Genomic DNA, 12,368 nt, shown 5'->3' on the forward strand with positions numbered 1-12,368 from the left:
ATTGCATTTTGCTAATTTTATCCGTGAACTTTGCCTTCTTTACAATGTACTCTATAAAATCAAAATCAAAGTTTTTTTTCATTGCGCATTCCAATTAATCTCAGTCAAACTGCAGTTGGGTCATTTTAAGTAAAAATAATAATAATAAAAACATGACTTAAAAAAAAATCTTCATACATTTTTTAAGGAGAAATCTCTCTTTCTGCAAATAAATAGTACCCTGCAGTACCTTTAAGAACATTTTGTTAGAGTTTTATATATACCATATTCTTTTTGGGCATTATTGTAAATCAAGGTTACAACTTGAGGACTTTTGTAACATTCAGTGATAACACAGAAGCTTTAATTTTATTAACTAACTGATCTAGAGATTATAAGGCCAGTAAAGTAGAAAATAAAATTGGCCCATGATCCTTTTGTCTTTGCTCAGTCAACACCTTGTCTTTGCTCAGTCAACACCTTTTCCCTTTCCTAAAAAACATGTTATAAAGAGGGAAAGTCCCTCCGATGCCAATTCTTTAGGTAATTCTGAACAAAGTTGCGATCTTTCATTTGAAGCGTGAACACAAAGAATGATTTTTAATGGTCTTAAGATGACTCACATTTGTAAAATGATCCAGATATAGAAGTTTATGAAAATGTGATATATATTTATTCCATATTGACGAGCAAGAACAATTTATGCACTTGGCTGGAAAATTGGTTTGAAATTGTGGTTCTTGCATTATGGTTCATTTATGATCTCAAATGCTGGAGACTAATGCAGGTTCCATAATGCATCGAAATTGACCTCATTTACTTTACTTCTGTGCTTGCAATCCCCATAGCTATCTTGAGCTTTTGATTCCAACTGCACAAGTGAAGTGGTTGAGTAGACAAGTCAATAAAACCACCAGTCATTCTCATGTGAGGATCATGTACACTAATGTATCTTCCAAGTGTTTATGGAACTGGCAGAAAGCTGTTGAGCATGCACCATGCTATGCATAAACAAATGTATATATGTGCTACATTCTAAAAAAGTCCCCCTCTCTCTAAAAAAAGTCTCTCTCTCTCTCACTCTCACTCTCACTCTCTCTCTCTCTCTCTCTCTCTCTCCCCCTATATTTTGAATTACACATTATACTGTATTTTGTTTTGTTACAGGAAATGTCTATAAACTGAATGAAAAAAAAAATGTCCTGGCAGAAAATTAACAGTACTTTTTCCATTTTTCCACAGATTTGATTCTAACAGTGTACTTTAATAAAAGGTAAACTATAAGTTGTATTATATGATAAATATTAATACATTTATAACATATAACGGGTATATGGGCTTTAGAACAATACATTAAATTCTTCTTTAAATCTCTTTAAATTGTATTAAATTCAATATTCATATTAATTTTCTCAAAACTTTTACATTGCAAATATGAATATTATATATAACATTCAATATTCTAATATTATTCTAATTGTAAAAGTATTTCTGTTTTCCATTTTTGTTTCAATTTTAGTTAAAGGTATAGTAATTTTAAATATGTCTATACTACAGCATTATTTTTTATTTCAGTTATTTTAGTACATCAAGATACAGTAACACAAAATAAATATTTGATTTATTTTATGATTTTAGTTTTGATTAACTATAAAAAACCTCTTTTCACACCAATAAATATACAAATAGTTTGTGTTATTTCTCCTTATACATCTTGACTAACACAGGGAAATTTCTTCCTCTTTTCCTGGATTTTTTAGGCGGTTAGCAAACAAACCACAGGGAAATTTAAGTGTAATATTCCAGTATAAACAAGCACAACATAATCACAAACACAACTCTAGTCTACTCTGCAACAAACTTTCGCGTTTGCGTAACGCACCGTGCAGTTTGATCCTTCTGGCTCGCTGTAGTATTGATGTGGCCAAGTCAGCCAGGTTCCACGTCATTCGGAAGGATCAGAATCTTTTCAGACACGGATGCTCACACAGAAGAGGAGAGAGACCTAAGACCTGTTTGAAAGGTAATAAATTGGCAGCTTTACAAAAGAGTCCGTGAATAGAAGGCAGTTTTGATGTTATTTTGAGCTGCTTCGAGCACGGAAGCTGTGGTTGATTGTGTTTGGTTTGGTCGCAAACTGTTAGCGTGCTAGCTAACGTTACTACTGTAGCGGTGATGTCGAATGTCCACGCAAGCAATGATATAACTGTTTAACCATAAGTCCATTATCAAGATGTGTTATTTAACAGCGGTGGTGATATTAATACGCTATTAGTTATAATAACTGCACAACATGGTGCAAATTGGTCTTCTGCCACGGCTGGTAAACTAACGTTAGCTGCTAATTCAGTGAATCCTGTGCAGCCGCAGACTTTGAGACTTCTGACGGGATATTGATATAAAAATTCAGGAGACCCTAAAATCATCTAAAATTCATGTAGCTATACATATACCATAGTGTTTTTTGAAGTGCTTTGCAATGGCACGTAAATACAAGGTGCCTGGATATGGTAATCCTTTAAAGGTGCCACCTGTGTTTTTGACAATAACAAAAAGTTTTACTTATGAAAAAGAACAATTTATATAGTGCTTTGAGCTAATGGTCTGTTCACTTTATGCATATGCATGAACAGAAATCTACCAAACCATATATACCTCTTAACGAGTTGTCATACAATTTACTATTCATTTGAAGTTTTAGTGATGTGTTGCAACCTGTTTCAGGAAAACTCATTCTCTCTGAGTGGAGTCTCTTGAGGAGAAAAAGAGCCGACATCATGACAGCCGCGGAAAATGTGTGTTACACACTCATCAACGTCACCAATGACTCTGAACCACCATCAGAAGTCAGCTTGAAAACTGATTTAGGTAATGTTCATGTGGAGTAGTTTATTAAATATAATTACAGTTATTAAATGTAAATTTATATTAACATGCAAATACTGGTACAATTTAGTTATGTGAATTTTTTTAATGTGATTTATACTTATGATGGCAAAGCTAAATTGTCATGAGCCATTGCTCTAGTCTTCAGTCACACGAGCTTCAGAAATCGTTTTAATATGCTGAATTGGTGCTCAAAAACATTTATTATTTTACAGTTGAAAACACTTGTGCGGCTGTTTATTGGACATTTCAAAAGAACAGCATTTATTTGAAATAGAAATCTTTTATAATGCTGTACAAGTCTTTGCTGTCAGTTTTGATCAATTTAATGTGTCCTTACTAAATACATTTCTGATTTTTTTTTTTCATATTTTACCTACCCCACATGTTTGAAAGGTAGTAAATGTGTGTAACAGTTTTCTTCTTTTAATTTTGTCAAAACAGAAAAAGGGGAAATCAAAGCCAAGACAGAGGCTTTGAAAAAGGTCATCATCATGATCCTGAACGGAGAGAAACTTCCAGGCCTATTAATGACCATTATTCGGTTTGTGCTGCCTCTTCAGGACCACACAATTAAGAAACTATTACTAGTCTTTTGGGAAATTGTTCCTAAAACTACTCCTGATGGCAAACTTCTTCAGGAGATGATCTTGGTCTGTGATGCCTACAGGAAGGTAGGCATGAAATATGCAACTTAATGTTTATTGTTTATTGTAAAGCGGTATATGTCTTTGTTCAAAAATGCCATCTGTGTTCTGCATCATAGGATCTCCAGCATCCCAACGAATTCATCCGTGGCTCCACCCTGCGCTTCCTGTGCAAGCTGAAGGAATCTGAGCTGCTGGAGCCCCTCATGCCAGCGATCCGTGCCTGTCTGGAGCATCGTCACAGCTATGTACGCCGTAATGCAGTTCTGGCCATCTACACTATCTACAGGTGTGTTGATGGCTCTTTGTACGCACAAGCAAGAAACAAACATCAAAGACTTTTTTTTTTTGGTTGTTATTATTTGATATATATTTTTAGGAACTTTGAGCATTTGATCCCAGACGCCCCTGAGTTGATTCATGACTTTCTCGTAAATGAGAAAGACGCAAGCTGCAAGAGAAATGCTTTTATGATGCTGATTCATGCAGATCAGGTACATAGTCTTATTGTAGTTTTACAAATCATGTTTTTAAGTACAAGAATGTGTATCTCATGAAACTACATACCTGTTCTGCAAATAATTATTGCAGGATAGAGCTTTGGACTACCTTAGCACCTGTATTGATCAGGTGCATACTTTCGGAGACATTCTACAGCTTGTTATTGTGGAACTGATTTATAAGGTAAGTTATCTATTAACAATACTTTTCACAGTACTATCTATCTTCACAGGTCATTCTTGTTTAACCCTCAAAGACCCAGCATAGTAGAACTGCAACTTCAGTATAAACCAATTGAATAATACTTAACTCTGACTAAATATGGGAAAAACGATGCATAACAGTAGCTGACACTTGATCTCAGTTTTTTGGGGAAAATATTTGCTTGTACTGCCACAGCTTGTAGTCACACAAAACGACACCAGCTAGCTGACGCAATTCATGGAAGGTTTGGAACATCTATTTACAAAGTAAGTATTTGACATAAGTTTTTTTTATTTGACATCTGTATGTCTAGTGATGGGAAAGGCTTTGGCAAGGCTAATCCCCAGAGTATAGTTTGGGATTATATATATACACATGTATATATAACATATATAATATATAAAATAAATTAAAATAAATGCTTGGATGTAAATATTTATTACAGTGTTTAAACAGTCAGATAACTTAATTAACACAGAACTTTTACCACTTTATCTTTACATTTTGTACTGTAGGGGTGGGATTTTACAACCCTAAATGTCCATAAATTTCATGCACTTTATATATATATAATTTCATAATATAATATAATATATATAATTTCATATATATGTATGTGTATATGTATGTGTAAATATATATATATATATTAGTATGTGTGTGTGTGTGTGTGTTTGTTTGTTTGTTTGAAATAAAATGTTTAGTTTAGGGGTATCAAGCCCCTTAAAGGACATATAAGTCCACAAAGTTTTTAGCTTTTTTATGCTATTTTGTTTGTCTTGTAGCCAATGTCAAATCATTTCTTTTTTTGGATGTAATATTTCATTACAGAAATGCTGTCATCAGCAGCACAGTTCTCCCTCTTGTTGATTCAATTTCTAAGCTCTTCAGCTTTACGCACACTGCATACTGCAGATGGCACACATTCTCAGTGTCTGTTCTACATTCTTAAATTTGTTTAGGTCTGCCATGCCAACCCCTCAGAGAGAGCTCGTTTCATCCGTTGTATCTACAACCTGCTGCAGTCGTCCAGTCCTGCTGTAAAATATGAAGCAGCTGGAACTCTGGTTACTCTGTCCAGTGCTCCCACTGCCATCAAGGTACAGCATCTTACTCCACAGTTGTTCTCATATACTTTTTCTGCATGGTTGTAAATGGAAGTTGAATGGCATTGTTTGCATTTTCTTTTGTGTTTCAGGCTGCTGCTCAGTGCTACATTGATCTGATCATTAAAGAGAGTGATAACAACGTTAAGCTCATTGTTCTGGACCGACTGATTGAGCTGAAGGATCATCCTACACATGAGCGTGTGCTGCAGGTACACATGAGTGCATCAGAGACATTCATTCCACAAATGAAACCTAGCAGTAAGCTCATTGCTGTGTCTTATACATAGGACCTTGTGATGGATATTCTGAGGGTTTTGACCACTCCTGATCTTGAGGTCCGCAAGAAGACCCTACAGCTGTCCCTGGACCTGGTGTCATCCCGCAATGTAGAAGAGGTGTGTGTCAGTAACTTCCATTTCAAAAGGATTGTTCACCCAAAAACTAACATCATAATTTTTTCATGTTGTTACAAACCTTTAAGAAATTCTTTTTTTAAGGGGAACACAAAAGAAAAATTTAGAAAAATGTATTGACATCGCTTTTCCATGTAATGAAGGGGACATGGGGACATTTACGGGTCTTTAAACAGCCAAAAAGGCACTATAAAAGTAGTCCATCTGATTAAAGTGGTGGTTACAATGCACATTTAGTTCTGTGGACTTCCATTCATATGCATGCACATGTGGAAGACCGGAAACTCAAGCTCATGCAAAGAAGTGTCCCATTTTTATACATTTCAAAGTTCAGGAAACTTCTGCTTGTTATATTTAAGTTTGAAGTTTTAATATTTAAATAAAAGGTGCCACAGAGCATGATGTAATATCGTCCCCTTGGAATTATAAGGTTCTCTCTGCATTCCGAGTAGTTTTGAGATATTGAGCTTGCATTCCATTTGACTGTGTAGATAGAACCTTATTGTTTTTTTTTATAAAAATCCCATAATGTATACAACATAAAACAAATCTATCACATAATGTAAATAAGTTGTCACAGAATAACAATATGGGAATAACGCAATTGACAAAAATGTCAGAATGATAGAATAGATAGAATAATTCCAAGGGGACGATATCTCAAGTGTGAAGAAATGTAGCATTTTGTTTTAAGTCTAGTGTGATCACTGATTTATGTGCCATTCTAGTGTTTTTTTGTTTGTTTGTTTTTTCACGAAAAAAAAAAAACCGCTTGACATCCTGGATCCCCATCTACTCTCTCATTCTATGTATACCAAAAACTAAACAAAATGTAAAGTTTTTCATGCAGTGGTAAATTATTACTATATAATGTCAAATAATCTTTCTGATTCAAGCAAAGGACCTGAATTGTTCTTTTTTCGCAGCTGGTTATAGTGCTAAAGAAAGAAGTCATCAAAACCAATAATGTGACCGAGCATGAGGACACGGACAAGTACAGGCAGCTGCTTGTTCGCACTCTCCACTCCTGTAGCGTGCGCTTCCCTGACATGGCAGCCAATGTCATCCCTGTGGTATGGCTGTTGAGTGAACACTCTCAACTCTTTTTATGCATTTCAGCTATTTCAAAACATTCATAATGAATGAATGAATAAACTCACTGTTCTCGTCTTTGCTCTTAAATGTACTTTTTGTGTGTGGCCACAGCTGATGGAGTTCCTGAGTGACACTAATGAGGCGGCCGCAGCTGACGTGCTGGAGTTTGTGCGTGAGGCGATTCAGAGGTTCGACAACCTTAGACCTCTCATCACTGAGAAGATGCTAGAGGTCTTTCACGCGATCAAGACGGTCAAGTAAGAAATGCTGCTTAAATGCTTCATTAGAAGTCTGATAAATCCAATTACGTAAATCATCTGTATTAAAAATGAATTGGTCTATTATTCTTGACTGCTTAACAGTACTTTGACACGAAAGAGGTTATAAAAGGAATCATGATGCATTGCAGTGATTTTAAACAAGGTGTTTTCTGTTGCAGGATTTACAGAGGAGCTCTGTGGATTTTGGGTGAATATTGCAGCACTAAAGAAGACATTCAGAGTGTCATGACAGAAGTCCGCAGATCTTTGGGAGAGGTCTGTAGGGCAGCAGTTCATATTGCTTTATATTCAGGGCTCATCATTAATACTTGTATGGAACAAGCACCAAATTAACACCGTTGACATTTAGTAAACCTATTAAGTGGAATGAAATTGAGTCAAAGGCTTTAAGGTTAAATAGTGTTGTATTGGAAGATAAAAATGATGGTTCTCATGTGTCTGGAAATATTTGGATATTTCACAAATGTGGTTTCCAGGCCTGGAAAATTCTTGAAAATTAATAATATCTTAAGATATCATGGACCGTTCTGTAGTCAGAATAAAAGTGAGAAAAACTTACTTTGGCTAGGAACTATTATTTTAAGCGTGATCACTGTAAAATTCTTTTTTTAAACCTAAAAATAAATTGGTCAAAGTGTGGGAGCCCTGAATGTGATAAATGAAAAATGTGATTCTTTATTAATGTTACTCCACCTTTCCGTGCTCTCAAACATGAGTTTTAAATGATGATCTTTCTTTTTATTCAGATCCCTATTGTGGAAAATGAGTTGAAAAAGGAGGCTGGAGAGGTGAGACCTGAGGAGGAGGTCTCTGCAGCTCCAGCTCCTAAGCTGGTGACAGAAATGGGCACTTACGTCACTCAGAGTGCCCTGAGCAGCTCTAGACCATCCAAAAAAGAAGAGGACAGGTCATTATCCCTCTTACTGATACGTTATGGAGATTATCCTCCGTATTACATCTCTAAATTACTCCTTTATTCTGTAGGCCTCCTCTGAGGGGTTTCCTGATGGATGGAGACTTTTATGTTGCTGCCTCATTGGCCACCACCCTCACCAAAGTGGCCTTGCGCTACGTTGCTCTTGCCGAGGACAAAAAAAGACAAAATGTAAGTTCATTTTAAAATGGTGACTAAACTTTAATTATTCATGTGTCTATTTGTGTTGGAATTAATGTTATTTCCCTCGCTTTAGTCATTTGTTGCAGAGGCTATGCTGATCATGGCCACTGTGCTTCATCTTGGCAAGTCATCTCTACCCAAGAAGCCCATCACAGATGACGATGTGGACCGGATCTCACTGTGCCTCAAGGTCCTGTCCGAGTGCTCGCCCCTCATGAATGACATCTTTAACAAGGAGTGCCGAAGGTCTCTATCCCATATGCTCGCTGTCAGACTGGAGGAGGAGAAACTATCTCAGAAGGTAAAGACTTTTCTGCATTGCTTCCTGGTACTTAGTGAAACCAGAAACCTAATGATATGATTACAGTATGTTTATATCCATATGAAGATATAGTACAACATATTGTCAGATCTTTTCTTACAGATTAAAAGATGATAGTTTTTCATTTATTTGTGACCCTTATATTTAATCGTGGTGTTATTTGGTTTTTTTTGTCCCCCTCAGAAAGAGTCGGAGAAGCGCAACGTATTGGTTCAGGCAGATGATCCGATCTCCTTCATGCAGCTGACCGCTAAGAATGAGATGACGTCCAAAGAGGATCAGTTTCAGCTCAGTCTGCTGGCTGCTATGGGCAATACTCAGAGGAAAGAAGCCACAGACCCTCTGGCATCCAAACTTAATAAGGTTTTTGAAGATTTTATATGGATCTGTTTGAATCTGTACTGGCATAGTTTTATGATTATGACCAATAATTGGAAAGGTTGCTTGTAGTTTGTCATCTTTGTCACTAGAGGGCATGCTGGTTCAACTGATGGAAATTGTTAATGCATCACATCAGGCAGGAGTCTGAATTTTCCACCCATTTCTAGCATCTTACATGCTAGAAATTAACTCCTCATCTGTATTTGAAATGTGAGCTTCTGGTCTTTTTTTTATCAGTTAGATTACCATGACCAGTCGTTCTCAATCTTTTTGACTCTTAAGGCCCCCCTTTGTCCCCAACTAAATTTGAATAAATATATATATATATATATAAGAATAAGAATTTTTAGCTTGATCTTTCTTATTTGAAGTAATTTTACGTTATCTTAAGGCCCACCTGGTTGAAAACCATTGTCCTGGACTGAGCTGTCTCATGTTTTTCCCAGGTCACTCAATTAACTGGTTTCTCAGATCCAGTGTACGCAGAAGCTTATGTCCATGTCAATCAGTATGACATTGTCCTGGATGTCCTGGTTGTTAATCAGACTAGCGACACCCTACAGAACTGTACCCTGGAGCTGGCAACACTTGGTACAAGTTATTGCTTTGATCCTTAAAGAAACCTTTATTGTATGTGTTTGGTGCATGTTATACTGAACGTGTTCTTCAATCTCCAGGTGATCTTAAATTGGTTGAGAAACCATCTCCTCTTACATTGGCTCCTCACGACTTTGCCAACATAAAAGCCAATGTGAAAGTTGCCTCCACAGAGAATGGCATCATATTTGGAAACATAGGTTTGTGGACTATGTGTAGCTGTCCTTATTCATACCTGTACCAGTTTTTGTTGTTGAGGAGGGACCTGGAATCCCTTTAATAAACGAAACCGCCTGTTTTGCAGTATATGATGTATCAGGAGCAGCCAGTGACAGGAACTGCGTAGTTCTCAGCGACATTCACATTGATATCATGGACTACATTCAGCCGGCCTCCTGCACAGACGCCGAGTTCAGACAGATGTGGGCTGAATTTGAGTGGGAAAACAAGGTGTCTAGTGATTTCTTTTAGCAGATAATGGCTATGTTAATCTCCATTTTGTCTAGAATTTGTTCTGTGTTTTGTTTCCACACAGGTTACCGTCAACACTAACATCATAGATCTGAATGAATACCTTCTCCACATTCTTAAATCTACCAACATGAAGTGCTTGACCCCAGAGAAGGTACAGAACCACTTGATGAGAACAGTAAATCCCTACGTTATAATGTGATTTCATTCATATCTCATGTTTTGCTTTTGTAACTCAGGCCCTGTCTGGCATCTGTGGCTTTATGGCAGCAAATCTATATGCCCGCTCTATATTTGGGGAGGATGCTCTTGCAAACGTCAGCATTGAAAAGCCAATCCACATGGGACCTGATGCCCCAGTCAATGGCCATATTCGCATACGAGCAAAAAGCCAGGTGATTTTTGACTTATGTATAGTCATTTGTATATTTTAGTGGTCCGTTACAAAGTCATAATTTATTTTTTACAACAGTCAGTTTTTGAATTTGCCTGTGTAGTTTGTTACTGCATGATTGATGATTCCTCTTTGTTTTTTAATAGGGTATGGCTTTGAGCCTGGGTGACAAAATCAACCTCTCTCAGAAGAGGACCGGCGCATAAATTTCAGAGACTGAGGCCATTGAGTAAAAGGCCGAGATTTGACTAAAAAGTGCTATGGTTACTCCTATGTCTTGTCTTTTCTTCTCTAGCGCTGCTTTTGTGACTGTCCAGAATACCATTCACATGCAGAGCTCTGTGGACAAGATCTAAGCTCTTTAAACTATGTCTAAAGGAGATCACTTTGACATTTTCTACCAATACGATTCTTCCTAACTGCTCTAAATGGAATTGACCCTGTTGGTCTCTTTAATCTGTTTCAATAAACATTGCAAACAATATATCACGAAAGCGTTTGTATTCTCTTGTTAACGAATAGTGTTACAGCAACCCTTTTTATGAATTGGGAAAACTCTTGTAAGTAGTCAAGAACAGTCCTGCCCTCAAACCACAGTTGACACAACAAAGGATGTGTTCTCTTGAAGAAAACCTTCAGGAATTTTGAGAATTTTGTTATGGTCTCCTGCCTCTTAGATGACTCAGGCTCATAAGACTTGTGGTCAGTCATAACTTTCATGTCTGTGTAATGTATAATAATATTAAGGACAAAGGCGTCAAGGCTGTGGCCTTGCCCTAAGCAGATTTGGCCTTATAACTATGCACATTCGTTTTCAAGTGAATATACGCTACAGTTTAAAGTACAATAAAACAATAACATTGTGAGATATTATTATCACTTAAAATAAATTTACTATTTTAATATAAAATGTAATTGTGATGGCAAAGCTGAATTTTCAGCAGCCATTATTCTGGTCTTCATCAGTAGAGAATCTAATATGCTTATTTGAAGCTCAAGATGTATTATCATCATAAAAAAATAGTTGTGCTGCTTAATATTTTGGGGGAACTCGTGATTCTTTTCTTTTACACTGATGAACAGAAAGTTCAGAAGAACTGCATTTATATATAATAGAAATATTTTTTCATACTGACACTTTTTATCAGTTTATGCATCCTTCCTGAATAAAAGTATTACTTAAAAAAAAAAAAAATAATAATAAAATCTTACTGACTCCAGACTTTTGAACAGTAGTGCATTTAGTCACTGCATTGAACCTGGTCACCAGTCATTGTCTGTTAAAGTGCAGTGGAAGCAGTTCTTGATGCAAACGATACATTAGATTTAAGTAGCTTCCAGTTTCACAGGGTGTTGGAGATGGATGTGAAAAGTGCTGATGTGACTTTATGTAGAGTCCTGCATTTAATTCCATTAGGCTTTTATAACGAGGAACATTACTTACATAAAAATTACGTTAATGGAATTTTATGAGTTTCTCAAACCTACTGTTACAAATGTTCCACATATAATCAAATGATAGCTAGGGAAAATGAGGTAATAAAGTTCTAAGCAAACATTATTAATTAGAGGGGATCAACTTTTCCTAATGAAGGCCCCGCTTAAAATATGGTGTGCAACAACTGAAGACATTACCGTTATATTTTATACTGTTGTTCAAAACCCATAGGCTAATTAAAGCACTGAAGAAGACTCCCCATCTAGCAGTGACACAAAGCTGTAGCTTGATTGTTTTCTTTGACATGTCTTTACACGTTAGCTTTTTTCCAAGAAAGCAATTTCAGAATGAGTCTGATCTATATAGTAACTTCTCAGTTGTCATGAGCCACACATTTGAACATTGTATGTTTATAATATTTGATTGTAAAACAGATGTAAAAAACTACGCTGCATGGGGATTTCACAATAATTGATCAGTATTATGCCAAACCATAAAAGTCGTAGAATTGTTTTAATGTTTTATTAGAGTAT

General features: G+C 36.3%; 1 protein-coding gene across 1 annotated transcript; it reads left to right on the forward strand.

Annotated features, from left to right (window-relative positions):
• The first annotated feature begins 1,849 nt into the window (after positions 1-1,849).
• Positions 1,850-10,664, forward strand: LOC132119462 (coatomer subunit beta). Its single transcript, XM_059529464.1, has 22 exons — positions 1,850-2,002; positions 2,704-2,847; positions 3,310-3,539; positions 3,632-3,801; positions 3,892-4,006; positions 4,104-4,196; positions 5,180-5,317; positions 5,416-5,535; positions 5,614-5,721; positions 6,666-6,812; positions 6,946-7,091; positions 7,274-7,370; positions 7,862-8,022; positions 8,100-8,220; positions 8,306-8,533; positions 8,738-8,917; positions 9,382-9,526; positions 9,613-9,732; positions 9,837-9,982; positions 10,068-10,157; positions 10,243-10,398; positions 10,544-10,664. Exons 2-22 carry the CDS (start codon positions 2,757-2,759, stop codon positions 10,601-10,603), a joined length of 2,862 nt encoding a protein of 953 aa, XP_059385447.1. The 5' UTR covers positions 1,850-2,002; positions 2,704-2,756; the 3' UTR covers positions 10,604-10,664.
• Positions 10,665-12,368: the final 1,704 nt, after the last annotated feature.

This window comes from Carassius carassius, chromosome 3, assembly GCF_963082965.1.
Source record: "Carassius carassius chromosome 3, fCarCar2.1, whole genome shotgun sequence".
In the NCBI taxonomy this organism is placed as follows: domain Eukaryota; kingdom Metazoa; phylum Chordata; class Actinopteri; order Cypriniformes; family Cyprinidae; genus Carassius; species Carassius carassius.

What these genes read in the sequence shown, in the direction of transcription:
- LOC132119462 (XM_059529464.1), top strand. Translation starts at nt 2,757, where the DNA reads ATGACAGCCGCGGAAAATGTGTGTTACACACTCATCAACGTCACCAAT. An exon ending in GCCATCTACACTATCTACAG is followed by an intron (nt 3,802 to 3,891) that starts GTGTGTTGATGG and finishes ATATATTTTTAG; the next exon opens with GAACTTTGAGCATTTGATCC. An exon ending in AATTTGAGTGGGAAAACAAG is followed by an intron (nt 9,983 to 10,067) that starts GTGTCTAGTGAT and finishes GTTTCCACACAG; the next exon opens with GTTACCGTCAACACTAACAT.